The sequence below is a fragment of the Petaurus breviceps genome, unplaced genomic scaffold (genome assembly GCF_028583685.1).
Source record: "Petaurus breviceps papuanus isolate PSGF00001 unplaced genomic scaffold, PetGlider_PUasm1.0 90865, whole genome shotgun sequence".
Lineage (NCBI taxonomy): Eukaryota > Metazoa > Chordata > Mammalia > Diprotodontia > Petauridae > Petaurus > Petaurus breviceps.
Window position 1 is genome coordinate 13,882,397 of NW_027187367.1, and position 27,172 is coordinate 13,909,568.

Here is a 27,172-nt window from a genome sequence, read left to right on the forward strand (position 1 = left end):
ATCCAATAACCCACTATTGGGGATTTTTGATACAACAGTCCTCCCCATCTTACCAAAAAAAAAAGAGCAAAGAACCTCCAAATCCACCAGGTATGCAACTGAAGGTTAGTCCACAAAAAAAGAGAAAGTTCAACTAGAAGGCAGGGCTGAAGTGCACAGTTCAGGAGAGGTAGACAGATTTCTCCATCCAAGCACCTTCTGACTCTCAACTGTGCCAAGGACAGTCATGCCCTCCAAAGCCTCTTGGTGATGTTCCTTGAAGTTGCTGAACACGGGACATGAAATGGGAATGGGCCTTACTGGTCATCTGTAACCCAAATACTCATTTAACAGCTGAAGAAACTGAAAGCAGTTGAGTAACTTAGGGAAGGTTTCAGGGCTAGTGAAAGGGAAGAGCAGGGATCCTACCCTGGGGCTTTGAAAGGTGCTGCTCACATCACTGTGTGATTCTGCTTTTCTTAAGTCTGCTGTGGACAAAGTGAGACACTAAAAACCTGCCCCAGCTGATTTATGCTTGGAGAGGGCCATGCCTGGCTGTCCTACCCCATGCAGGTTTGACTGTGTGCCTTCTGCTGGCACAAACCTGCCAGGCCTTCCCCACAGACAAGCCCTGGCACATTTGTGGTGGATTCTTTCCTTTCTCAAAGGCCAACCTTTAAGGAAAAATAAGGGGTTGAATCGGCCGGTCGCTCACGGTAGAGAATGCCATATTCCAAGATTCAGAAAACCTGGGCTTGAGTCTTGGTTTTGTTTCTTGCTCCCTGTGTGACTTAGGAAAACCACTGCCAGTCTCTCAGCCTGTTTCCTTCTCCTCTGCAAAATGAGGGCCTGGGCAGATGATCTCTAAGGTGCCTTTCTGGCTTCAGACCCAGAGTGCTTTGAGGCCAGCTAGGTGGCCCAGTATAGAGGCCTAGGCCAGGAAGACCTGAGCACAAATCCAGCCTCAGACACTCACTAGCAGGGTGACCCTGGGGAAATCTCCATTTGCTTCACTTTCCTCAACATGAAACACCTCCCTCACAGAGTTTCTGTCTAGGATCAAATGAGATAGTATTGGGGTGGGGTTGGGGGGAGTCCTTAGCCCACTGCCCGGGAGAGCATGCATTATTCCTTTGTAGCTCTGCCATTTTGTGGTTCTCATTACGTCCAGTTCTCTTCCTCCTCGTAGTTCTAGGCTGGCAACCTGCCCTCAGTCTCTGGGTGTTTAGGACTGGATTTCAAAGGTGGCATTCCTCAACTGTCAGAGGACTCTGTGACAACCCAGGGAGGAGCTTGGGCTGCTCCTGACCAGGAAGAAACAAAGGCACCTACAGGTGTGAAGCTCCCCAGGCTGCCCCCTCCCCCTCCCCTTCTATAAATACCTGCCATACAAATGAGTTATGCTACAAGATATTTACCATAAATTACGGGTGGATGGGTGATTGGGGTCCTGGGGGGGGGGGAGATGTTTCAGTTTTCAAAAAAAAAATTAGGATTGGAAGAAGAAAGGGGCCTTTTCAGAACTGCAGCTAGCAGCTGTGCTCTGGGCAGGGCACCAAAGGGCCCAAAGAGGGATGAGGGTGAACACCAGGGAGAGAGGGAGGTGGAAGGGGAACAGGACACAGGTTTGGAAGTAACCTTGTTAATGAGGAGTGCTGAGGGGGTGTTTGTGTGCTTGGGGAGGGAGCTGGGCTTCGGAATGGGAATGTTTCTCCTGGCAGAGGATTTGATGAGCCATGAAAAGTTTGCTGCATTATGGAAAGTCCCAGTAAAGAGTGTTTTTCTAAAAGAATGTCCATTAGGATCAGCTTACCTCTGAATCTTTCAGAAGTACTATCCTGCAAGACTGGGGCAAGGGTCCCCCAGGTTAAAAATGAACCCTGTTAAGAGCTAAAGGGGATCCACTCTTTCGTTTTTAAGAGGAAGAAGACCCAGATTTGGGCAAATGATTTGCCCAAGGCCCCACAGTTCAGTAACAGGTAAGTTGAACAGGTTTGTATGTTTGCTAAAAACAAGGCCACCCTAAGAGGAAGATAGAAGGCTTCTGGTCCATGTATGTCACAGGGATGGAGGAGGAGGTGGCCTAGTTTCCCTGCAAGCCAGCAGCATGGTATAGCGGAAAGACTGCAGGCTCTAGGGTCAAAGAATCTAAGTTCACAACCCAGCTCTGTGCCTTTCCCTGGGCCTCAGTTTCTTCATCTGTAAAATGAAGGGAATGGACTAGGTTAGATGACCTCTTGGGTCCCCTTCACTTGTAGCTTCCCTAGGTCCTTGGATGCTATCTTATTATTGGGCTATCTACATATGACCTGATCCACACATAGGTGAAAAGCTAGTTCTGAATTTTCCCTGAATTATCCCTATCACCTTCTCTCCACTGTCCATCAGAAGAGACCCATCTGCAGGTACCCAGGCCAACAAAGTTCAGCACAGCAGTTTCTCATAGTGTTTGAATGATAAACACCAGGGGGTGAAGATCCATCTATGAACTCCATTTTAAATTCTTGGGGCCACTAATGAGCACTGACCTCCAGCTGAAGCTGTTAGGATAAACACTCAGAATCGACTGCTGCAGCTGCAAAATAAACGGCTGGAAGGAGGAAACATGGCCTGTGCACAGAGCAGGCCCTCCCTGCCCCATGGCTGAACCCATATAAACTGAGCCTCTTACCACTGAGGTGGAACACACTATTTCAGAGGGAGGGAAGATTGAATTTTTTTTAAAAGGAGAGAAAAGGAAGTCATTACAGAAGAGGAATTCTTGGAAGAAAATACATTTCATTTCTTCTTTTGACCCCTTTCTTCCCCTTCTTAATTGGAGTCTGCACTGGAGAACTTTCTCTATGTTAGCAAATGTCCTTCTGCAGAAAAAAAGAAGTGCTTGGTTCCTGCAGATTGTACCATTCTCTTTTTGCCCTAGCGTTAGAAAGGATGAGTGATTATGGTTTTGTGATTTTCCCAAAAATGAAAATGGAAAAGAAGCAGAGTTCATCTGGCCGGGGCTCACTTGGGTGGCAGCCGCTTGCCAAATGAAAGACAACACTGAGCACTCTTCTGTTCCATCAAAAAGGTAATTTTTGTCAATGTTGGCGCAGCTGTGGTAAGATGGGCCATTGGTAGAGCCTGGAAGTGGTTCATCTCTTCTGGATTTTAATTTGGAATAATGCAAGAAAAGTGAAGTGATCCAGGTTCAGCAATCCCACTTTTGGGTATAGACTCTTCTCTCCCAAGAAGTCAAAGAGAAGGGACAGCTAGGAGGCACAGTGAATAGAGAACTGGCCCTAGAGTCAGGAGGACCTGAGTTCAAATCCAGCCTCAGACACTTGGTCACACTTACTAGCTGTGTGACCTTGGGCAAGTCACTTAACCCCAATTGCCCTCCAAAAAGAAAAAAAAAAGAAGTCAGAGAGGAACAAATGCTGCATATATACCAAAATATCCATATGTTTTGCAATAGCAAAGCAATGGGGGAAAAATGGGTACCTGTCTGAAGAGCTGAAAAAACAAATGGATTAGCATTTTGCAGCAAGATATGATATGAGGAATTCAGAAAAACATGGTAATAGCTGTAGAAATTTATAAAGAACTTGGAGAACAAAAGTTATATAAGTATGTATGTACACACATATGTATAATGACTAAAATAATATAAATGAAAACAAATCACTAAAAGGAAGCTCACCTCTGGGTTCTCTGAGAAGAGATATGAAAATATCCTTCTTTTTTCATAGCAGAGAAGTGAGGGGCAGTAGGCAGGACACTATATACATGCATCTCCGTATTGGATATTCTTGCTTGTTTTTGTCACAAGGGAAGACAATTTGTGCAGTGTGTGGGAAATGACTGTAAAGACAACAGGATGTATAAAATCCTAATTTTTACAGTAGAATACGTTTACTGAGGGGTGGCTAGGTGGTTCAGTGAATAGAGCACCGCCCCTGGAGTCAGGAGGACCTGAGTTCAAATCTGGCCTCAGACACTTAACACTTACTAGCCATGTGACCTTAGGTAAGTCACTTAACCTCAATTGCCCTGCCTTCCCCCTCCACAAAGGAAAAAAAAAGAATCATTCACTGAAAAGAATTCACCCTTCCCCAAATTTTCAAGGAATAAGACACAATATATTTGTTAGGGGTCAACAGTTCATTTAATGGGGGAGAGCAAGAGTGACACTTTTAAGAGAAATAGATGAATTTCACATACCAACTAATAATGGTTTGAGCAGAAATTCAGATGAAGGAAATGAGTAAGTGCATGAGATGTGGAGAAAAGGGGGAAAGGGGTTGGCAGAAAGGAAAGATAAAAGATTCGGTTATTATTGCTTTTTTAAGTTTGAAGTGCTAGGCAACAAACCTCTCTCCACTTAAGTGTAAATCAAAGTCCCTAAAAGAAAATTGTTCCCAGCTCTAAGACCTGGAAAGGGCCCAGGACCTCTGGTCTCTTGACCCAGCCACAGACGACCTGGGCTAAGCTAAAGCTCCATCTGCCCTCTTGGAGGTATCTGCAGATGTCCCTTCTCTCAGGGCCTGGCCTGTCCTCAGTCTCCCTCAGACATGTGAATCCTGGTGCTATAACTTCAAAGCCCTGCAATATTGTCCCCCTGTCTTCAGAAAAATAAGAAGCCAAAATGAAGGATAAGAGAGAGGGGAAGGAAAGACAAAATCCATCTGCTCGGGCTTCTGCAGTCTCTCCAGTGAGGATCAGCCTGTGTCAACAAGCAATGTCATCACAACAAATGAGAAACATTTACCCCCAAACAAAAACCCTATAAATAACTGCTGGTGATCCAGCCTTCTTGCCTCACTGCTGGCAACAGCTGGCTATGGGCCAAGGGTGCTGGAGGAGACTCTGATGAGGAAGCGGGGAAGGGCTGGGCACATCTTGTCCAGGCCAAACTGGTCTTTTCACCTCTTTACAACTGGGTCACTACTCCTGGAGGGTTAGCATCAATACAGATCCCATCTCAAGACCCTTCCACCCTGCTCCTCACCTGCTGACCAGCTAAGGCACCTTCTCCCTCCTCTCAGTCTTTCTCCACTTGGCCCCCACTTCAAGCATGGCTCATGTTTTAGCTGCTTCATAAGCATCGCCTCCTAAAACATCCCAGTCTCCCCTCCCACCCTCAGTTCTCTTTTCTTTGTTCCAGTTGATTCAGTTCATACTTGGAGTTTTTTAGCTCCAGTGAGGAGAGAAGCCAGACCGAGGTGGGCACAGCTTCTGCCTGACTGCCCTTCGGACACGCTCTGAAGCATTATGGGTGTTGAATTTACCGCCTGAGTTTCAACACTTGGTAAATTCCTTAGGCCCTTTTCCAGGTTCCTCTGATGGGACTCGCTCTTCCTCAGCCTTTCTGAAATGCTGGGCAGTTTTTCCACATCATGCCCCTATATGGTGCATCTTGAAATGGGGATCTTCCTCACAACTCTGGGGAGGTCACAGACACTTTTCCATACCTCTCTGTGTCTTGTATTCTTCAAGAAACAGAATGGTGACAAAACGTCTCCATAGGTAAGAATGGCCCTCAGTAACACTTCACTGTCCTGTCAATGGGTTCAAACCAAGATATTTCCTTCAGACTTTCCTTAAGTGGAGACCAGAGCCAGGCTGTGTCTGGAGGGCTAAGGGGAGAACTCAGCTGAGTCCCGTCAGTGGGATGACCATGCTGGGAAGGGCACCTACAATTTACTGTGAACAGCTGGGGAGCAGACACTAAGCTCTTTCCAGTCTCTGAGTGGCTTCTGTAGAGTCCATTGCAGAAGGAGAAAGCTGGAAGATGTCAACATGTAGGGAAGGATGGGTCATTAGGGTGCCAAGGTGAAGTGGCTGCAGTGATTGACTTTTTGGGTTCTGATGCTCACCTGTTCTACGTACTTCCAGATGTGTGACTTGGTCAGGACATTTTCATAGGCAGCAGAAACTTCTTCCACAAATACTTAAGTGACGACTGTGGAGGGGCAGGCAGTGCAAGGGGAAGTGAATGTGTCCAGGAAGGTGACCCCAACCTCTTCTTCTCATAGCTTTATTTCCCATCTCCTTGTGGGGGGAGGGGAAGAGGAGATGACAAGTGGGATAATCAAGACCAGGTACTTGTCCCTATGAAGGCAGTTTTAATGTTCAAAATGAATCTTTTGTCTCAGCAATTTCTGAAAATCTCAATTCCATTCTATAAAATGACAAAACTGGCTAATCTGGTTTTCCCATCCAGGAGCTTGGCTCTGTGGTGCCCAGGCTATCTGAAGCCAGGAAAGTGCTGAGCAGACAAAATAACTTGTAAAGGAGAGTCATATTCCTGAATAAACACTCTCCACCTGTGTGGGGATGTCTATGATTCAAAGAGTGGGAAAATGGGAAGAATGAAGGCAGCAGAGAGTGGACCAAGGAGAATGCAGTCCCTGCCAGCAATGAGCCAGCTGGTGTTTGGAAGGGGACTTCAGACAAATTGCTGCTCTTTCTTCAAGCCTCTCATACCTTTCTCCTCCTCCCCCTGCCCCCACCTCTTCTTGCCTTGGCATATCTCAGCTCTATATTGACCTATGTTCAAAGAGAAGGAAAACCTTTCCACTTAATCATGCAGTTTGATGCCATCCTAGTATTTTAATATTGATATATCATTCAACATGAAATTAAATCAGAAGAAAAAGCATATTTAATTAGCTGACCTGTTGGATCTTTCTATATTCCAAGCAATGTTTTCAGATGCCAGAAAAAGAAAAAATACCCAAATCAAAGCAAACCGCTTTTTTTTTTTTCCTGAGCTGGGTCCTGCAATGTGCTGATGTCCCCTAACTCTAATACTTGTAAGAAACAGCAGGTTTTCTTAAGCTTCCCAGAAGCACTAGCACCCCCTCTTTGGTGCCCTCTCCCACTCCCCCGTGCCCCACACAGCAAACTTGGAGCTCTCAGAGAACAGCACTTGGGGCTGGAGAGGGAGCTGATTATAACTATGAACATGGCAGGAAGCTCTCAAGATAAACCAAAAGCAGACAATAATCTGATCAAGTTACAAAGGATAGTTAACACTGTTGGGAAGTGAGAGACACTCTATCTGCCCAAGGCAGATTGGGCTACAACAGTCAAATGAGATCATTTTTGTGATGATTATGAAGAAAGCTTCTTCTGACAGACTTTAAATCCCCAGTTGAGTATTGTAGTCCACAAAAACACCTTAAAAAAGAGAGAGACCTTAATTGCAAATTCCCAGTTTTGTATTCCTGATGCCCATCATTAGCAGGAGTGCAAACAAAAACAGGGAGCCCTGAACCTGTACAGATCCCTGCAGACACATTAATGGGCCCAGAAAAGACTCAGAACTACATCCACCTATCCACACCTAGAGACACAGGTATTCACACATGTATATTTTCCATTAAATTAGCAGGTGTTGGGACTGTTTATGTGTCAGAATCCCAAAGCTGAAAAGAAGCACATAGTTGCTCCAGACACATTTCAGGAATGACAGGTTAATAACTCTGCAATTCAAGTGATCATTAACCATGGTGTCCAAAGAGCGGCTTCCTTATTGTGTATTTTGATTTACCTCCTTGAAGGCATCTCCTTGTCAGACCAGGTGCTGCAATCTGCTGCATCTGGGACTCATTTTAAAGACAGGTTTGATATTTTCCTACTCTACCCCATGCATAACCGTTCAGAAATAAGGGAAGGGAATTACTGCCTCAAAAGGGACTTGGGAAAAAAATTACCATCTGAGCTTTTCAAAGAGATGTGGAACACCTATGATTCAGCAAATTGAGAGTAACTAAAAGAAATAAAAATCATTTAGTTGCCAGGGCAATGTGTTCCATAAAAATAAACACTCCCACCAAAAACCCATTTCCTAAAGGGTGCCTCCAGGTAATAAATGCCTAATGTATTCTCTTCCCAGTGTAGTGTTCATATGCCATTTTTGTATTCCAACACGAGTCTGTCTATTATTTCCTTCCGTTCCCTTGGCCTGGGTTAGATTAGAGAGGTAGGGTGTTAATGGTGGACTTGATGAAGATTGAAGACCCATTTTCTCCCCCTGGAGACCAGTCTGATTTGAACAAATTGAGGCAAAGCAGCCCCCTTTCTGTCCTTGGGAGAAAACCTGTTCTATTTCTGTATTTTCAGGCAGGCCTACACCCCTTTGGAAACAGCAGCAATAGGGAAAAAGTCATACAACAATTTGTGTCCAAGAAGGACGAGGACTTCCTACTATCATCTGGGCCCAAACCAAGTCACTGCATCTATCCTTTGTCTTCATCTTTTATTGGGGTTGAACAGGTGATCGAGAAGTGGGTCCTGGGAGGGACTGGTTTGAATTGTTGCTGGATGGTCGAAGTGGGTAAAGGACCAGCTGCTGCCCCCCAGGGCTCTCCTCTTCTCCTGATGCTGCTGCCGCTGCTCCTGCTGTTGAGGCTGCTGCTGCCACTGCTGCCACTCCTGCAGCCGCCCCCACTGTTGTCGGTGGTGCTGTGGCTTCCTCCTTGCTCTCCTCCTTGTGGGTGCTGCTCTGCTCTGGACATTCAAAGTGCACACAGTGGAATACCTGGAGGAGAGGAAAGAGATGGAGACTCTGGTCAGTAGCAGCCATGTTGGGCACTGTGAAAGCCTGCAGGTTCATGCCTGTGGCAGACTAGCCCCTCCCTAGGGGAGCTACAAGGAAACAAGGTTTGCTAGGAGCTAGCAAGTGGTCTCTGACAACCTTTCAATCCAAAACACTTCAAAGTTAGTTGATCACACTGCACACAATTAGCTGTTTGTTCTCAATGAGATTCTAGCATTTCTGGTCTCCTTTGCCTCATCCTTTCCTTTTGGTCTAAAATCGACGAGTCTCTTTTTCTTGGGTTTTAGGTTTTTATAGCTAGAAGCTGGGACATTAAAATACCACCCAACCAAAAACATCAAACAGAACACATTTATCTCTAAATGGCTGTATGACTCTACATCCCATTATCCACCTCCAATGCCCAAAGGAAAGGAATTAAGCCAGAGTACAAAGCTAGTGACATTCAATAACCTTAAACATTGCCACATTTGAAAATACAACATGGGACAGCAATTCTGTCTTGTGATTGGAGTTCACAAGCACTGAAAGGAATATAAAATGGCCTGTATCATCTATAATAAATCCTTTTGGTCTGTAGGAACTAGGACTGACCTGGGAGAGGTGGAGTCACTTTTCCCAAGGATTAAAAGCAAAGAGGGCTCTTTTTCAGACCTAGGACCAAATATGTGGGTAGAGCCTGCTGGCCTATGTGTAACCAGCAAATCCCATTAATGACTCAACAGGGAGGAAGGACAATTAGGATCAAGCAGATAGTAGCTGCTGCCAACAGTCCTGATAAGGACAAGAGCCTATTTGCTCTCTAAGCAATAAGTTAAAACATGGAGAACCAGCATCGTTGGGCTAGTGTCTGAGGCAGCTTCATTCAGACTTGTGTTACACAACCATTTGTATCTGGAAGAAAGGTGAGCAGAGAGCTCACCTTTATGGCCAGGAGTGCAACTGCAGGGGTCTGGAGTTCCAGGGTTAGCTTTTCATATGTGTATCTGTGTGTTCTGGTGATGTACACTTCCTGAAGGGATCCCCTGAATTATGCTCTAAGTTGCTCAGAATCTTGGGTACAGAGGATACTGAAAGGAGGGCGGGAGTCAACGATGGTTCATCCTTGACATACCTGCGACCCTCCCTATGTTGGCAGTCATGGTCATGGCAGAGGCTGTAGGACCTTCGTAGGGTGGCCTGTTGGAAGGATGCTGCACTAGGGGTCTTAAGATCGGGGTTCTAGCCCTGGTTCTGCTACCTTTGTCATCCAGAATGACAAAGGCCTCAGCTTCCTCATCTGTAAAAGGGAGGGGGCTGGATTGGATGATCCCTGAGGTCCCTTCCATGTTGGGGACTTGGTCACTATGGATCTGTTGAATTCCTACTGTGTTGCCCAGGCCTGGGGCAGACTGTGGGATGATCTTCTGATCTGGGACCTTGTTTGGGAGATAAGACCAACGTACTTGAAGCAACAACAAAAATACAGAAAATCACCAGATATTAAACTGCATGTTCCAGAAACTCAGAGGACAGGAAGACCAATAAGGTCAGAGTAGTTGGAGAAAGCTTGCTTCATGGAGGAGGGGGGCCTCGACCTGGTCCTTGAAGTATAGGGAGGACTTGAACAAAAGAAAAGGGGCATTATTGTTGGTAAAGTGGTATACTGATTCAATCATTCTGTAGAGCAATTTGGAAATATGCTCAAAGGATTATTAAACCATGCATACCCCTCTTTGAGAAAAGGGGCATACCATGCAGGGGAACAAGAAAAATGCAGCATGGAAGCTAGGTGAACATAGTATGTTTGAGGGGAAATAGGGCAGTTGGTCTGAGTAATTTGGTGGTAGGATGCAGAGGGGAGCACGGAGGTTAGGCAAAAGAATTTAAACTCGATATTGTAGGAAATAGGGAGAGGTTTTTTTGGGTCTTTGTTTTTTGGGGGAGGTTAGTTACATGATAAAAGTGATATTCTAGGAAGATTAATATGGTAGTTGTGTATAGCTATGCAGAAGGAAGAAAACTGAAGTTGGGGCTAAGAGGCTGTTGTAATAATCCAGGTGTTAATACAATCCTGGCCTAGGATGTTAGGCAGAGAAAAATTAAGTAGAAGGGGATGGATAACAGACATTTCAAAGGAAAACCAAATGGGACTGGTTGACTAATCAGACACAGGGGATGAAGGAGAGGGATGAGTCTAGGATGATTCCCAGGTTTTGAGCCTGGATGCCTGGGAGAACAACAGGTGCTGTGACTGACTGGCACATGGAAGTCTCCTCTTAGGGAGAAGTCCAGGCCACCTACAAATAGAGCTCAAGACTATCTACTGCCCTTGATTTTCTCAGACTTTAGTTTCTGAGGAAATAAAAGTCCCTTTCCACATATCCCACCCACACACATCCTTTACATTAGAATAAAGTTTAGGGGCGGGGAGCAGACAAATACATTATCAAATTATGTAATATACTTAAAATAGAATTTCCTTTCTTTTCTTCCTACAGCACTGTTTCCCCCACATCCTTGTTCCAACTTATATATTATTCTTGTAAAACTCAGAGTTTCAAAATCTTATATAAAAGATTAACTGTGCTCTTTTTCAGTTCTCTAGACTCCGTTTTTGTTCCCATAACCCTTAAGAGTTAATTTCTTTCTTTCCTTAGAGATTGTCCTTTCTGACAATTTCTTCATAGCGCAGTCTTACTGCTGCCGCATTCACTGATGGAGTTGTGTTCAATAGGTTCAGCTAACATTTATTAAACACCTGCTGTGTGCCAGGCAGCTGAGCTATAAAGAAAGACAGGATGGAATTCCTGCTCAAGGAGCTTATTAATTGGAGGAATGGGAAGGGAGAGAAGACTAGAGTAGACACACAAATAACTGATAAAAGTCAGTGTGAAAGTGAAGAGCAGCAAGGACGCTGACCTTGGGGGAGTGAGGAGCACAACAGATATCATTGGAATAGAGAGGGGGCGTCTCCAGTTTTTCTTAGTGACTGGGTTTGGTAGCCTCCTCCTTTTATAATCCATGCCTGAGCTGCCCATAATGGTCAAAGGTCTAGATGCCAAATGTTTTGTTTCTAGGATCTCACCCAAAATCAATGCTAGGCCCACTCAGGGGCTGAGGGCACACTCTAAGTGCACTCAGTCAGTCAACTAGTATTTATTAAGTGCCCACTATATGCCAAGCATTGTGCTAAGTGCTAGGGAAAAAGAACAGCAAACAAACAAAAACCCATCTCTGCTTTCAAGGAGCTGATGGTCCAGTGTGGGAGTAAACATGAAACAACTATGTAGAAACATACTATATCCAGGATAAACTGGAGATAATCAATAGAGGGAGGGTAATAGCATTATAGAACATCAGAAAAAAAGAGTTTCATAGAAGATGGCATTTGAGCCTAGTCTTATAGGAAGCCAGGTAAGCCAAGAGGGGATAAGGAGGCAGAATATACCAGGCATAGGGCACAGCCAGTAAAAATGCCCAGAGTCTGGCAATGGAGTGTCTGGTTCAAAGAACGCATAGGTCCAATGTCACTGGGTTGCAAAGCATCTGGAAGGGAGTAAGATGGGAGAAGTAGGAAAAGGCCAGATTATGAAGGCTTTTGAAAGCCAAAGGATTCTATATTTGACCTTGGAAGTAAAAAAGAGCTTCTGGAGTAAATTGAAGTGAGGGTGGGTGGTGTTAGGGACAGTTCAATGTGCAATTCAGAAACATCAATTTGACAGCTGAGTGGAGGATGGATTGGACCTGGCTGACCAACCATCAGGCAGTTGCAAGTCCAGGAATGAAACAATGGAGCCCTTTTAGTGTTAGAGAAGTGGAGGGGACTTATATAAGAGATGTTAGCTAGGCAGAAATGACAGGATTTGGCAACTGATTCCATAACAGGGTGTGAGAGTCTGAGGTGTGGAGTATGACATTTAGTTTGTGAGCCTGGGTGACTGGGAGGAAGGTGGTGCCTTGTAAGGTAATAGGAAAATCAGGAAAAGGAGAGGAGTTGCTAGGAAAGGGGGGGGGAGATAATGAGGTAAATGTACATAATTTGAGTGTCACATCTGGTAAAGACAGGGTTTCAAAAGGGTGGTGATGGTGACAATCAGTGCCAGTGTATTATATAATAATCTATCTTTTTTTCCAATCAATCAATCAATCAATCAATATTTATTAAGCAGCTGCTTCTGTCAGGAACACTGCTAAGTGCTGGGGCTACAAAAAGAGACAAAAGTCAATCCCTGTCTTTGAGGGGCTTACAGTCTGATGGAGCCAGCCAAATACAGGATAAGCAGTAAATAACGAAGAGAGGGAATGGCTGGGCCTGACTTCCTATAGAGATGGGATTTCAGCTGAACCAAAGAAGACGTCAGGATTCCTAGCACTGGAGACTGGAACAATGATGGTGCCACTACCAGAAATGAACATCTCTGAAGAAAGCAGATGTATGTGTGTATTTGATCTCTCTCCTATTGTAGGCTCCACATCAATGCTCAAGCAGGGACCAGGATCCCAGGCATGACAAACTGTCATAATCTTAAGCTAAGGTTCACCACTGCAATTAACATATTTTTTGATAGTACAGCTTCTCATACTAGGACCATACATTCTTTCAATGACATTCAAGTGAAGAGAGAGGGTTGGTATACAAAGGATTTGTAACAAGAAGTCTTAACTCTAGGGGCGGCTAGGTGGCGCAGTGAGGAAAGCGCTCGCCCTGGAGTCAGGAGGACCTGAGTTTGGTTCCCTCAGACACTTAACACCCACACAAAAAAACTAGTCGTGTAACCTTGGGCAAGTTACTTAACCCCAATTGCCCTCCAAAAAGGCAAAAAAAAAAAAAGTCAACTCTAGACATACGGGCTGCTAAAAGTGGTGCTGCTGAGCAATGACACCATGGGCCCCACTTCATTCCTTCTGCAGAATAATTTGTATCTACTATGTATCAATCTATATTTTTTCTTGTGAATACAGTTTAATCTCTTCTCATTACAGATTTCTCCTTTCTCTCTCCCTTCTTTTGTTCCATTCACAGTCCTCTGGTTATCTCACTCAGGTGTATGACTGCAGTCCCCTGTAGTTTTGGGGGGTTCACTTGGTATACTGAGTACATTGGTACATGAGCCTGCTTAGAGGCAGGGGTCTCTGGGTAGATCCTGACTTTGCCTTCTAGGATGGAGGAGGGGAACCGAACCCTTATATCATGACTGAGTGTCTAAACCATCACTGCTCCCTTTTTTTTTTTTTTTTTGCAAAGAAACTACAGAAAGTCACCTAAGTCATTTACTTCAATACATCCATATGGGAGATATCTGGCTGGTCCGTATTTCCTTCTTCCCATCCCCAATTCATGACTTTGCCTACTTTCTTTCTTTTCTTTCTGTGCTCCTCCCTCTGTTCCCTCCTTGCTAAGTGGCTCAAACTAGGGCTTTCTATTCCCTTGAGAACCCATGTGATCTAATCTCTTCTTCCCTACCTTCCCGTGTTTGCAACACCCTTTTGGAAAAGAAGTGACCAAAGCTGAATGAGCATACAGGGTGCAGATGCACTATTGATTTATGCAAAGCTATTATCATAGTAGCTGCATTATTTTCTCTTCTCCTTTTCTGCAATCGTGTATCCCATTAGCCTGTTTGATTGCCACTGCACACAAAGCGGGCACCTTCACTGAACCATCTTCAATAGCCTCTGGATCTTTTGCCTGTGAGGAGCTGGCTAATTTAGAATGTAGTCGTGTGTATGAATCCAACACAGCTTTATTCACAACCCATGCGTCCTTCTTTGTAGCTGCTGTTTATTATCATTTTGTCTTTCCTCTTGGAGCCATAATTCTCACCCTGCTTTGGGTAGTCTGGTGTGTTATTTTCCTCCCTATTCATGGGAGTGATATATATTAATGTGTTAGCCCTTTCTCAGTGATCAGGCTAATTCCTCCTCTGGCTACTACCCACTGCCTTTTATTAGAGGGTTTCCTCAAACACTAATTGCTCATCAGACTTTCAGGTTTTAAGAAGTCAAAGCCACTGCCAATTTTCTCAAGTTAACACAGGAGTTCTCTGCAAACTGTAGCAAGATTCAGGAAAATTTAATAAACGCTGATCAATGATTCTACTTTGTTTCCTGGCTTCTCCTAAGTAATTTTCACTGACTGCTTCCATGTCAACCAATACAAATAGGATTTCTCATCCAGCTTTCAACTTACATTTACAGTGTGACGTATCTTTATAAAATAGATACCTGCTCTTCACTAATACACTGATATCTACCCATAAGTCAGACACAAAGACATGGCTTCTAAATTATCCTTCAAACTCCCGATTTTTCTTTTGCTGTTTCTGGCATGACACCATGCACCTACTCTATTCAATAAATATTAAACGAGGATGATGATGATGGCAGGCAGCTCATTTTAGGTGATGAAATATGAATAATACTTCATGGGTTTTAGAAATGTCTTATCTCCGCACATTTAAAAATGCAGACCAAGTGTTTTTCCAAATATGAAAAAAAATTCCTTCTACAGATCAATGTTTTATTTAAGCACACTACAACAATTCATTTGTGGGGCAGGGAAGGATAGTAAAAGTTTTTCACTAGAAACCGTTTCTAAGTTGGAAGCAATTTTTTTTTCAGTCCTGCACCCTTAAATTAACATTTGCACCCACTCTATTTCAACAAATATTAACTAATGATGATGATAGGCAGCTCATCTTAGGTGCTGAAAAATGAATACTTTATGGATTTTAGAAATGTTTTTTCTTTGCACATTTAAAAATGCAGACCAAGTATTTTTCCAAATATGAAAAAAATTTTACAAATCAACATTTTAACATTTTATTTAAGCACACTGCAACAATTCATGTATGGGGCAGGGAGAGAGGGTTAGGAAGGATAGTAAGAGTATTTCTCACTAGGAACTACTTCTAAGTTGGAGCAATTTCTCTCTGCCCTGCATCTTAAACTGACATTTGCCTTAGGCATGAAAGGACAAAAAAACTATTTACAAATGTTTCTGCTGCCATCCCTACACATGAGAATGGTTTCAGATTCGGGACCCAATGGACTGCCAGTAGGTCCAAAGCTGTCGCTTCTTCTGAATCCCCAAAACGTGAAATTTGTTTACATTGTTGTCACCTGGGGATGGTCCTGCTCTGACTAGTTTTTGACCTGTCTTGGCCCATGAGCCATTCTTTGGCCTTTCTTCTTATTGTCTCCCAACTCTTCTTTGTGGACTCTGAATTCTGCCTATTCACTTAGTCCTCTTGCTCTTTGGCTTGTGTCCTGGCTATGCTTTCTTTCATCAACACGATTCACTTAAACCTTCAATCTCACTGCCTTCCCTCTTGGACAGGTCTTGCTGTTGTGGACTACAGATTTCCCCAGCCCAGTGGCATTCTCTGCTAGGCTGCTGCTGCCCTCTGCAGGCTCCAGGGAAACCTGCAGGTTCACAATGTTATCCAGGTTAACCTTGAATGTTCTAAGGCCAGGGGTCAATGCTTATGTGATTGTAAAGGTTTTCAACTTTGAAAGAATCTTTGGAGTTGGAAGAGAACTTGAGAGGCATCAAGTCCAACTCACGGCAACGTGCAAGCACAGCAGTCATCCAGTCTAGTTGGGAATTCACTATGTTCTGAAGCAAACTGTTTCAACTGAGACAAAAAATTGTCAGAAAGGCTTTCTTTTTATGAGCTGAAGCAGGTTTTCTCATAACTGCCAGTTTTTGGCAGAGGGGATGGGAGAGGGGCAGCTGATAGAGGCCAGGGAGGATTCTGAGGTAAAATTGAGGAAGAAACACATTGCAAAGTCTGAGGACAAGTGCAAAGGCATAGAGATAGGAGATGGGGTGTCCTATGTGAAAAGCAGCAAGACGGTCCAGCTAGCTGCACCCCAGAGGACATAGAGGGTACCACTGTAAAGGGGGACTGGAAAAAATGGTTGGGAAGGCTTTTAAATGTCCAACAGAGAAGTTATATTTGATCTCAGATACCAAAGGGTGCCACTAAATTTAATCAAGATGGGGAATGACCATTCAGATCTGCATTTAAGGAAGATCACTTTGGCAGCTGTGAAGATAGCTTGGGGTAGCTTGAAGGGAGCTCTGCAAAAGCTGAGGAGAAAGGTGGTGGTGAAGGTAGAGGTCATGGAAGAAAGGGATGGATGCAAGAGATTCTGTGAATGTAGAAATGACAGGATCTGGCAACTGATTAGATATGTGGGGTGAAGGACAGGGAGCTGATGATAACACCAATATTGTGAATCTATGACACTGGAAGAATGGTGATGCTCTTTGCAGAAATAAGAAAGTTCATAATAATGATGGATTTTGGGAGAAAGGTAGGGACTTCTGTTTTGGAAATGGTGAACTGAAGACGTCCATCCAACATTTCTTAAGATATGACCAACAAGGTCCCTTGCTCCTAGATAATCAAGAAAAAATTTTTTTAAAGAGAAAAAATAAACCATTGGGCCCATGGTGTGACCAAATGTGACCAAAAAGATATAATGGAATCACACAGAGCTCTCATAATAACCCATATGTCCCTGAAATTCTAGCAAAATTTCTATCCTTACTTTCCCCAAACTTTGCATACTTACTATCATTATTATTTACTAATCACATTAATTTATTTGTTTCCTTATGGTGTAGCTTATTTTTCCCCCTCACTTAATAGTATTTTTATTTATTCCAATTATATGTAAAGATGGTTTTCAACACGTATTTTTAAAAGATTTTGAGTTCCACATTTTTCTCCTTCCCTCCCCTCTCCAAGACAGCAAGCAATCGGGTATAGATTATACATGTGCAATCATATTAAACATATTTTCACATTAGTCATGTTGTGAAAAAAGAATCCGAACAAAGGCAAAAACCATGAGAAAGAAACAAAAGACAAAATAGTGAAAATAATATGCTCTGATATGCATTCAGACTCCATAGTTCTTTCTTTGGATGAGGACAGCATCTTCCATTGGAACTGTCTTGGATCACTGTATTGATGAGAAAAGCTAATTCTGTCATAGCTGATCATTGCACAATGCTGCCATTACTGGGTACAATGTTCTCCTGGTTCTACTCACTTCACTCAGTATCAGTTCATGGAAGTCTTTCCAAATTTTTCTGAAATCTGCCTGCACATCATTTCTTATAGCACAATAGTATTCCATTACGTTCATATGCCTCAACTTGTTCAGCCATTCCTCAACTGATGAGCATCCCTTCAATTTACAATTCTTTGCAATCAAAAAAAGAGCTGCTATAAATATTTTTGTACACGTTGGTTCTTTTCCCTTTAAGATCTCTTTGGAGTACTGCTGGATTAGAGGGTATGCACAATTTTATAGCCCTTTGGGCAGTTCCAAAGTGCTCTCTGGAATGGCTGGATCAGTTTACAACTCTACCAATAGTGCATTAGTCTCCCTATTTTCCCACATCTCTAACATTTATCATTTCCTGTTCTGTAATGTTAGCCAGTCAGATAGGTGTGATGTGATATCTTGGAGCTGTTTTGATTTGCATTTGTCTAATCAATAGTGATTTAGAGCATTTTTTCCATATGAATAAAAATAGCTTTCATTTTTTTTATCTGAAAAATGATTCTTCTTATCCTATGACCATTTGTCAATTGGGGAATGACTTTGTACTCTTATAAATTTGATGTAGCTCTCTCTATATTTGAGAAATGAGGCCTTTATCAGAAACACTGGCTGTAAAAAATGCTTCCCAGTTTTATGCCCTTCTAATCTTGGTTGTGTTTGTTTTGTCTGTGCAAAACCTTTTTAATTTAATGTAATAAAAATGATCCATTTTACATTTCATAATGTTCTGTCTCTCTTGTTTGGTTATAAATTCTTCCCTTCTCCACAGATCTGACAAGTAAACTATTCCTTGCTCTCCTAATTTGCTTATGGCATTACCCTTTATGTCTAAATCATGTACTCATTTTGACCTCATCTTGGTATACAGTGTGAGATGTTGGCCAATGCCTAGTTTCTGCCATACTATTTTCCAGTTTTCCTATCAGTTTTTGTCAAATAGTGAGTTCTTATCCCAGAAGCTGGAGTCTTTGGATTTATCAAACAGTAGATTACTATAGTCATTGACTACTATGTCTTGTGTACCTAACATATTCCAGTGATACACCACTCTATTTCTTAGCTAGTACCAAATAGTTTTGATGATTGCTGCTTTATAATATAGTTTTAGATCTGGTACAGCTAGCGAGGGCATCTTCCTTTGCATATTTCTCCCATTAATTCCCTAAATATTCTTGACTTTTTGTTCTTCCAGAAAAATTTTAAAATTATTTTTGTAGTTCTATAAAATAATTTTTGGTAGTGTGATTGGTATGGCACTAAACAAGTAAATTAATTTAGGCAGAATTGTCATTTTTATTATATTAGCTCGGACTACCTGTGGGCAATTCATATTTTTCCAATGGTGCAGATCTGACTTTGTATAAAAAGTGTTTTGTAATTGCGTTCATATAGTTCCTTGGTTTGTCTTGGTAGGGAGACTCCCAAATATTTTATATTGTCTACAATTATTTTAAATGGAATTTCTCTTCCTGTTTCTTGCTGCTGGGCTTTGTTGGTGATATACATAAATTCTGATGATGTATGTGGGTTTATTTTATATCCTGCAACTTTGCTAAAGTTGTTAGTTATTTCAAGTAGTTTTTTTAGGTGATTCTCTAAGTATACCATTATATCATCTGCAAAGAGTAATGATTTTGTTTTCTTTATTGCCTATTCTATTCTTTCAATATCGTTTTTTCCTCATATTGCTAAAGCTAGCATTTCTAGTACAATATTGAATAAAAGTGATGATAATGGGGATCTTGATCTTAATGGGAAAGCTTCTAGCTTATTCCCATTACATATCATGCTTACTGATGGTTTTAGATAGAACTTATCACTTTAAGGAAAACTCCATTTATTCCTATGCTCTCTAGTGTTTTTTCTAGTGGGTGCTATGTTTTGTCAAAAGCTTTATCTGCACCTATTAAAATAATCATATAATTTCTGTTAGTTTTGTTACTGATATGGTAAATAATGCTGATAGTTGTCCTAATACTGAACCAGTCCTGCATTTCTGGTATAAATCCCACCTGGTCACAGTGTATTATCCTCATAACAAATTGATGGAATATCTTTGCTAATATTTTACTTAACAATTTTGCATCAATGTTCATTAGAGAAATTGGTTTATAATTTGCTTTCTCTGTTCTGGCTCTTCCTGTTTTAGTATATATAAGCATCACATCTGTGTCATAAAAAGAATTTGGTAGGACTCCTTCTTTGCCTATTTTTCCAAATAGTTTACATAATATTAGAAAGGACTGTTCTTTAAATGTTTGGTAGAAATCACTTTTAAATCCATCTGACCCTGGAGATTTTTTCTCAGGGAATTCATTGATGGCTCGTTCAATTTCTTTTTCTAAATGGGGTTAAGTATTTTATTTACTCTTCTGTTAATCTGGGCAATTAATATTTTTGCAAATATTCATCCATTTCACTTAGATTTTCAGATTTACTGGCATACAGTTGGGCAAAATATCTCCTAATAATTGCTTTAATTTCCTCTTCATTGTTGGTGAATTTACCCTTTTAATTTTTGATACTGACAATTTGTTTTTCTTCTTTCTTTTTTTAAAACCAGTTTAACCAAAGGTTTTATCTATTTTATTAGTTCCCCCCATAAAGTCTGCTCTTAGTAATTTTATTTATTAGTTCAATGGTTTTCTTACTTTCAATTTTATTAGTCTCTTCTTTGATTTTCAGAATTTCTAATTAGGTATTTAATTGGGGATTTTAAATTTGTTCTTTCTTCCAGCTTTTTTAGTTGCATGGCATTTCACTGATTTTCTTTCTCCATTTTATTCATGTTTTGCATTTGGAGATAAAGTATCCTCTAAGAACTGCTTTGGCTGCATCCTATAAATTCTGGTATGCTGTCGCATTACTGTTACTCTCTTTGATGAAATAATTTTCTATGATTTGCTATTTGACCCACTCCTTCTTTAGGATTAGATTATTTAGTTTCCAATTAATTTTTAATCTATTTTCCATGGTCCTTTATTACATTTAATTTTTATTGCATCATAATCTGAAAAGGATGCATTTAATATTTGTCTTTCTGAACTTGATTGTGAGGTTTTTATGCCCTACCACATGGTCAATTTTTGTGTAGGTGCCATGTACCACCGAGAAAAAAGGAGTATTCCTTTCTATCCCCATTCAGTTTTCTCCAGAGGTCTATCATATCTAACTTTTCTAAAATTCTATTCACCTTCTTTCTTGTTTATTTTGTGGTTATATTAAACTGGTTCTGAGAGGGAGAGGTTGAGGTCCCTCACTAGTATAGTTTTGCAGTCTATTTTTTTTTAAACTCCCTTAACTTCTCCTCTAAGAATCTGGATGCTATAACACTTTGTGCATATATGTTTAGTACATAACTAATTAATTAACATTTGTTTTTAAAACTTTTGAGTTCCAGATTCTCTCCCTTCTTCCCTCCTCACCTACCTCCATTGAGAAGACAAACAATTAAGTGTAGTTAGCAAAACATTCCCATACTAGTCATATTGTGAAAGACTAAAAAAATTCCCTCCATCCAATCCTGCCCCCATTTATTCTATTTTCTCCTTGGACCCCATCCCTTTTCAAAAGTTCCTTTTCTGACTACTCCCTCACCCAATCTACCCTCCCTTCTACCATTCTTCCTCTTATCCCCTCCCCCCACTTTCCTGTAGGGTAAGATACCTAATTGAGTGTTTATGTTATTTCCTCCTTAAGTCATATCCAATGAGAGCAAGGCTGACTCATTCCCTTTCACCTCCCTGCCCTTCCCCTCCATTGTAACAGTTTTCTCTTGCTTCTTTTATGTGAGATAATTTACCCTATTCTATCTCTCCCTTTCTCCTGCCAGTATATTCCTCTCACCTCCTAATTTAATTTGATTTTTTTGGCTTTTTGGAGGGGGGCAATTGGGGTTAAGTGACTTGCCCAAGGTCACACAGCTAATTTTTTTTTTGGTGTGTGTTATGTGTCTGAGGCTGGATTTGAACTCAGGTCTTTCTGACTCCAGGGCCGGTGCTCTATTCCCTGTGCCACCTAGCTGCCCCATTTTTATTTTTTAGATATATATCATACCTTCATATTCAACTCACCCTGTAACCTCTATGTACACACACACACACACACACACACACACACATTCCCTTCAACTATTGTAATACTGAGAAAAGTCTCACGAGTTACAAATATTGTCTTTTTATGTAGGAATGTAAACAGTTCAACTTTAATAAGTTCCTTATGATTTCTCTTTCCTGTTTACCTTTTCATGCTCTCTTGCTTCTTGTACTGAAAGTCAAATTTGCTGTTCAGTTCTGGCTTTTTCATCAAGAATCCTTGAAAATCCTCTGTTTCACTGAATGTCCATATTTTCTCCTGAAGTATTATACTCAGTTTTGCTGGGTAGGTGATTCTTGGTTTTAATCCTAGCTCCCATGACCTTTGGAATGTCATATTCCAAGCCCTTCAATCCCTTAATATAGAAGCTGCTAGATCTTGTGTTATCCTGATAGTATTTCCACAATACTCAAATTTTTTCTTCCTGACAGCTTGTAATATTTTCTCCTTGAGCTGGGAACTCTGGAATTTGGCTATAATATTCCTAGTTTTTTTTTTGGGATCTTTTTCAAGAGGCAATTGGTGGATTATTATAATTTCTATTTTACCCTCTGGTTCTAGAATATCAGAACAGCTTTCCTTGATAATTTCTTGAAAGATTATGTCTAGGTCCTTTTTTATTCATCATGGCTTTTAGGTAGTTCAATAATTTTTAAATTAGCTCTCCTGCATCTACTTTCCAGGTTAGTTGTTTTTCTAGTGAGATATTTTACACTGTCTTCTATTTTTTCATTCTTTTGAACCTGTTTTATAATATCTTGATTTCTCATAAAGTCATTAGCTTCCATTTGCTCCATTCTAATTTTGAAGGAATTTCAAATTTTCTACAGTGAGCTTTTGAACTTCCTTTTCCACTTGGTCAATTCTGCATTCTTCTCATTGGCTTTTTGGATGTCTCTTGCCATTTAAGCTAGTCTATTTTTTAGGGTGTTATTTTCTTCAGTATTTGGGGGGGGTCTCCTTTAGCAAGCTGTTGACTTGTTTTTCATGATTTTCTTGTGTGCGTCACTTTCATTTCTCTTCCCAATTTTTCCTCCACTTCTCTTACTTGATTTTCAGAATTCTTTTTGAGCTCCTCCATGGCCTATGACCAATTCATATTTTTCTTGGAGGCTTTTGATGCAAGAGTTTTGACTTTGTTGTCATATTCTGGTTGTATGTTTTAATCTTCTTTGTCACCAAACAAGGATTCTATAGTCTTATTTCTTTTCCTCTGTTTGCTCATTTCCCCAGTCAATTGCTTGACTTTTGAGCTCTTTGCCATGGCAGAACTCTGCTTCCAGAGTGGAGAGTGCCCTATCCCAAATTTCTGGGTTTTGCACAGCTGTTGTCAGAGCTACTTCTAGGGACCTGCCTAAGAACTGCGAGGAGGACTCCCTCTCCACTGTCGCCACAAACTCTGCCATGTCACCACTCCTCCTCACCCTAGAACCGCCACCCAAGACCAATCCAGATCGAAGCAGGGCAAAGCAAGAGAATTCTGCCTTGGTTCCAGCAAAGAAATTCCTGCAATTGCCCTCTGATCTGCTGCTTGGTCCCCCACCATCTGTGGGCCTGGAGCTCCAAAAGCAACTGCTGCTGCTATTGCTGCTGCTGCAGCCACCACCACTTTTGTTACCTTGGGGGCAGGGATCAGATCATGCTCTTCTCTCACCTAGGTTCAACAGGGTTTCCCCACTGATGCTTTACTTCCTCTTTGGCATTTGTGGGTTGAGAAGTCTGGAAACATCCATAATTGCCAGTGATTCAGTCCCCTGAGGTCTGCTCCGGCTAGGTCTATGAGGATGTGGCTCACCTTCCTTTTGGCTTGCCAGGCTGACTTCAGCTGGAGATGTATTTCACTCTGTCATTTTATCGGTTCTGTAGTTCTAAAATCTGTTTAGAGACTTTTTTTTTTTTACAAGTATTGGAGGTGACTGGGGGACAAGCTCAAACAAGTTACTGCTTTTTACTCTGCCATCTTCAGTTAGATCTATTTTTGCTTTTGCTTTGTCTGATATCAGGATTGCTAACCCTGCTTTTTTTTAACTTCAGTCAAAGAATAATAGATTTTGCTTCAGTCTTTTACTTTTATTCTGTGTATATTTCTCTGCTTCAAATGTGTTCCTTGTAAACAACATATTATGGGATTCTGGTTTTTAATCCACTCTGCTTTGACTTCTGTTTTATGGGAGAGTGCATCCCATTCACATTAACAGTTATGATTACTAACTGTGTATTTCCCTCCATCCTAATTTTCCCCCAGTTTATACTTTTCTCATTCCTTTCACCCTGTTCCTCCTTACCAGTGTTTTGCTTTTGACAACTTCCTCCCTCAATCTGCCCTCCCTTCTATGATCCCCTCCTCCACTTTCTTTCCTCTTTCCCCTCCTACTTGAATTTTTATGCCCAACTGAATGTGTATGTTCTTCCTTCTTTGAGCCGAACCCAAAGAGAGTAAGGTTCAAATAATGCTCACCCCTCCCTTCTTTCCCTTTAATGTAATTGGTCTTTTGTGCCTCTTTATATGATATGATTTGCCCTATTCTGCTTTCCCCTTTCTTCTTCTCCCAGCACCTTAATTTTTTTATATCATCACATCAAAGTCAACTTATACCCACTTATACTCTGTCTACACATACTCCTTCTAGCTGCCCTAATAGAGATAGAATTCTCAAGAGTTACAAATACCATCTTCCTTTGTTGGGACGTAAACATCTTAACTTTATTGAATAACACGTTTTTTTTTCTTCTCTGTTTACTTTTATGCTTCCCATGAGTCTTGTATTTGAAGATCTAATTTTCTGTTCAGTTCCAATATCTTCATCAGGAAATTTTGAAAGTCCTCTAATGTCCATCTTTTCCCTTGAAAGCTTATGCTCAATTTTGCTGGGTAGTTGATTCTTGGTTGTAATTCAAGTTCCTCTGCCTTCTAGGATATCATATTCCAAACCCTCCAATCTTTTAATGTAACCAATTCATATTTTTCTTGGAGGCTTTTGATATAGGAGAGCTTTGATTTTGTTGTCTTCTTCTGGTTGAATATTTTGATCTTCTTTGTCACCAAAGTAAGATTCAATAGAATCACTTTTTTTTTATGCTGTTTACTCATGTTCTCAGCCAAATACTAGACTTTCTAACTCCCTGTGTCAAGGCAGAACTCTTACTTCTACAGGGTGTGAGTATACTGTCCCAGGCTTCTGGGGTTTTGTATCAGCTGCTGGATCTCCACCATCTATGGGCTCAGAGCTCCAAAAGCAGCCATCACTACTGTCACCATAGCCACTTCTGCCACCCTGGGGCTAGGGCTGGCTCATGTACTCCTATTTCACCCAGGTCCCACAGAGTTCCCCCACTGACCTTCCATGCTTTTGTGGAATTTGTGGGTTAAGAAGTCTGGTTGAGAAGTCCCTTGAAGTCTGCTCTGGCCCTGTCTGCACCTTGTGCAGCCCATGTCAGACTGGGCTCCGCTCCCAGTCTGGTGTGATATACCCTTCTTGTAGGCTTTCCAGGTTTTTTTGGCCTAGAGATGTGTTCCACCCTCTTATTTGGTAGGTTTTACAGCTCTGCAATTTGTTTAGAGTAATTTTTCCAAGTACTTGGAGGGGTTTAGGGGTAAGCTCAAACAAGTCCCTGCTTTTATTCCACCATCTTGGCTCCACTCCCTGATCTTTTAATGTAGAACCTGCTAAGTCTTGTATAATTCTGACTGTGGTTCCTTGCAGTATTTTCTCCTTGATCTGATAATTCTGGAATTTGGCTACAATATTCCTTGTAGTTTTCATTTTGGGATCTCTTTCAGGGGGTGATCAGTGGATTCTTTCAATGACTATTTTACCCTCTGGTTCTAGGATATCACAGGGAAGTTTTCCTTGATAATTTCTTGAAAGATGCTGTCCAGGCTCTTTCTTAAATTATCTCTCAATCTATTTTCCAGGTCAGTTTTTTTCCCCCAATGAGGTATTTTACATTTTCTTTTTTTTTCATTCTTTTGATTCTGTTTTGACTGACTGTTGATGTCTTACAGAGTCATTAGCTTCCATTTGCCCAATTCTAATTTTTTTTTTTTAAAGCAATAGGGGTTAAGTAACTTGCTCAAGGTTACACGGCCAGGTAACCTTGCTTCAGTCTTTTACTTTTATTCTGTGTATATTTCTCTGCTTCAAATGTGTTCCTTGTAGACAACATATTATGGGATTCTGGTTTTTAATCCACTCTGCTTTGACTTCTGTTTTATGGGAGAGTGCATCCCATTCACATTAACAGTTATGATTACTAACTGTGTATTTCCCTCCATCCTAATTTTCCCCCAGTTTATACTTTTCTCATTCCTTTCACCCTGTTCCTCCTTACCAGTGTTTTGCTTTTGACAACTTCCTCCCTCAATCTGCCCTCCCTTCTATGATCCCCTCCTCCACTTTCTTTCCTCTTTCCCCTCCTACTTGAATTTTTATGCCCAACTGAATGTGTATGTTCTTCCTTCTTTGAGCCGAACCCAAAGAGAGTAAGGTTCAAATAATGCTCACCCCTCCCTTCTTTCCCTTTAATGTAATTGGTCTTTTGTGCCTCTTTATATGATATGATTTGCCCTATTCTGCTTTCCCCTTTCTTCTTCTCCCAGCACCTTAATTTTTTTATATCATCACATCAAAGTCAACTTATACCCACTTATACTCTGTCTACACATACTCCTTCTAGCTGCCCTAATAGAGATAGAATTCTCAAGAGTTACAAATACCATCTTCCTTTGTTGGGACGTAAACATCTTAACTTTATTGAATAACACGTTTTTTTTTCTTCTCTGTTTACTTTTATGCTTCCCATGAGTCTTGTATTTGAAGATCTAATTTTCTGTTCAGTTCCAATATCTTCATCAGGAAATTTTGAAAGTCCTCTAATGTCCATCTTTTCCCTTGAAAGCTTATGCTCAATTTTGCTGGGTAGTTGATTCTTGGTTGTAATTCAAGTTCCTCTGCCTTCTAGGATATCATATTCCAAACCCTCCAATCTTTTAATGTAACCAATTCATATTTTTCTTGGAGGCTTTTGATATAGGAGAGCTTTGATTTTGTTGTCTTCTTCTGGTTGAATATTTTGATCTTCTTTGTCACCAAAGTAAGATTCAATAGAATCACTTTTTTTTTATGCTGTTTACTCATGTTCTCAGCCAAATACTAGACTTTCTAACTCCCTGTGTCAAGGCAGAACTCTTACTTCTACAGGGTGTGAGTATACTGTCCCAGGCTTCTGGGGTTTTGTATCAGCTGCTGGATCTCCACCATCTATGGGCTCAGAGCTCCAAAAGCAGCCATCACTACTGTCACCATAGCCACTTCTGCCACCCTGGGGCTAGGGCTGGCTCATGTACTCCTATTTCACCCAGGTCCCACAGAGTTCCCCCACTGACCTTCCATGCTTTTGTGGAATTTGTGGGTTAAGAAGTCTGGTTGAGAAGTCCCTTGAAGTCTGCTCTGGCCCTGTCTGCACCTTGTGCAGCCCATGTCAGAC

At 41.4% G+C, this 27,172-nt stretch overlaps 1 protein-coding gene across 4 annotated transcripts in view; it reads right to left on the reverse strand.

Moving 5' to 3' along the window:
* Positions 1 to 4,103: 4,103 nt before the first annotated feature.
* Positions 4,104 to 27,172, reverse strand: part of BTBD9 (BTB domain containing 9) — a 503,538-nt gene continuing 480,469 nt past the window's right edge. For all 4 annotated transcript variants that reach the window (XM_069073607.1, XM_069073606.1, XM_069073605.1 and 1 more), the window contains one exon: positions 4,104 to 8,506. In XM_069073607.1, the coding sequence (XP_068929708.1) occupies positions 8,225 to 8,506 (282 nt within the window). In that variant the 3' untranslated portion in view covers positions 4,104 to 8,224. The remainder of the gene's footprint in view (positions 8,507 to 27,172) is intronic.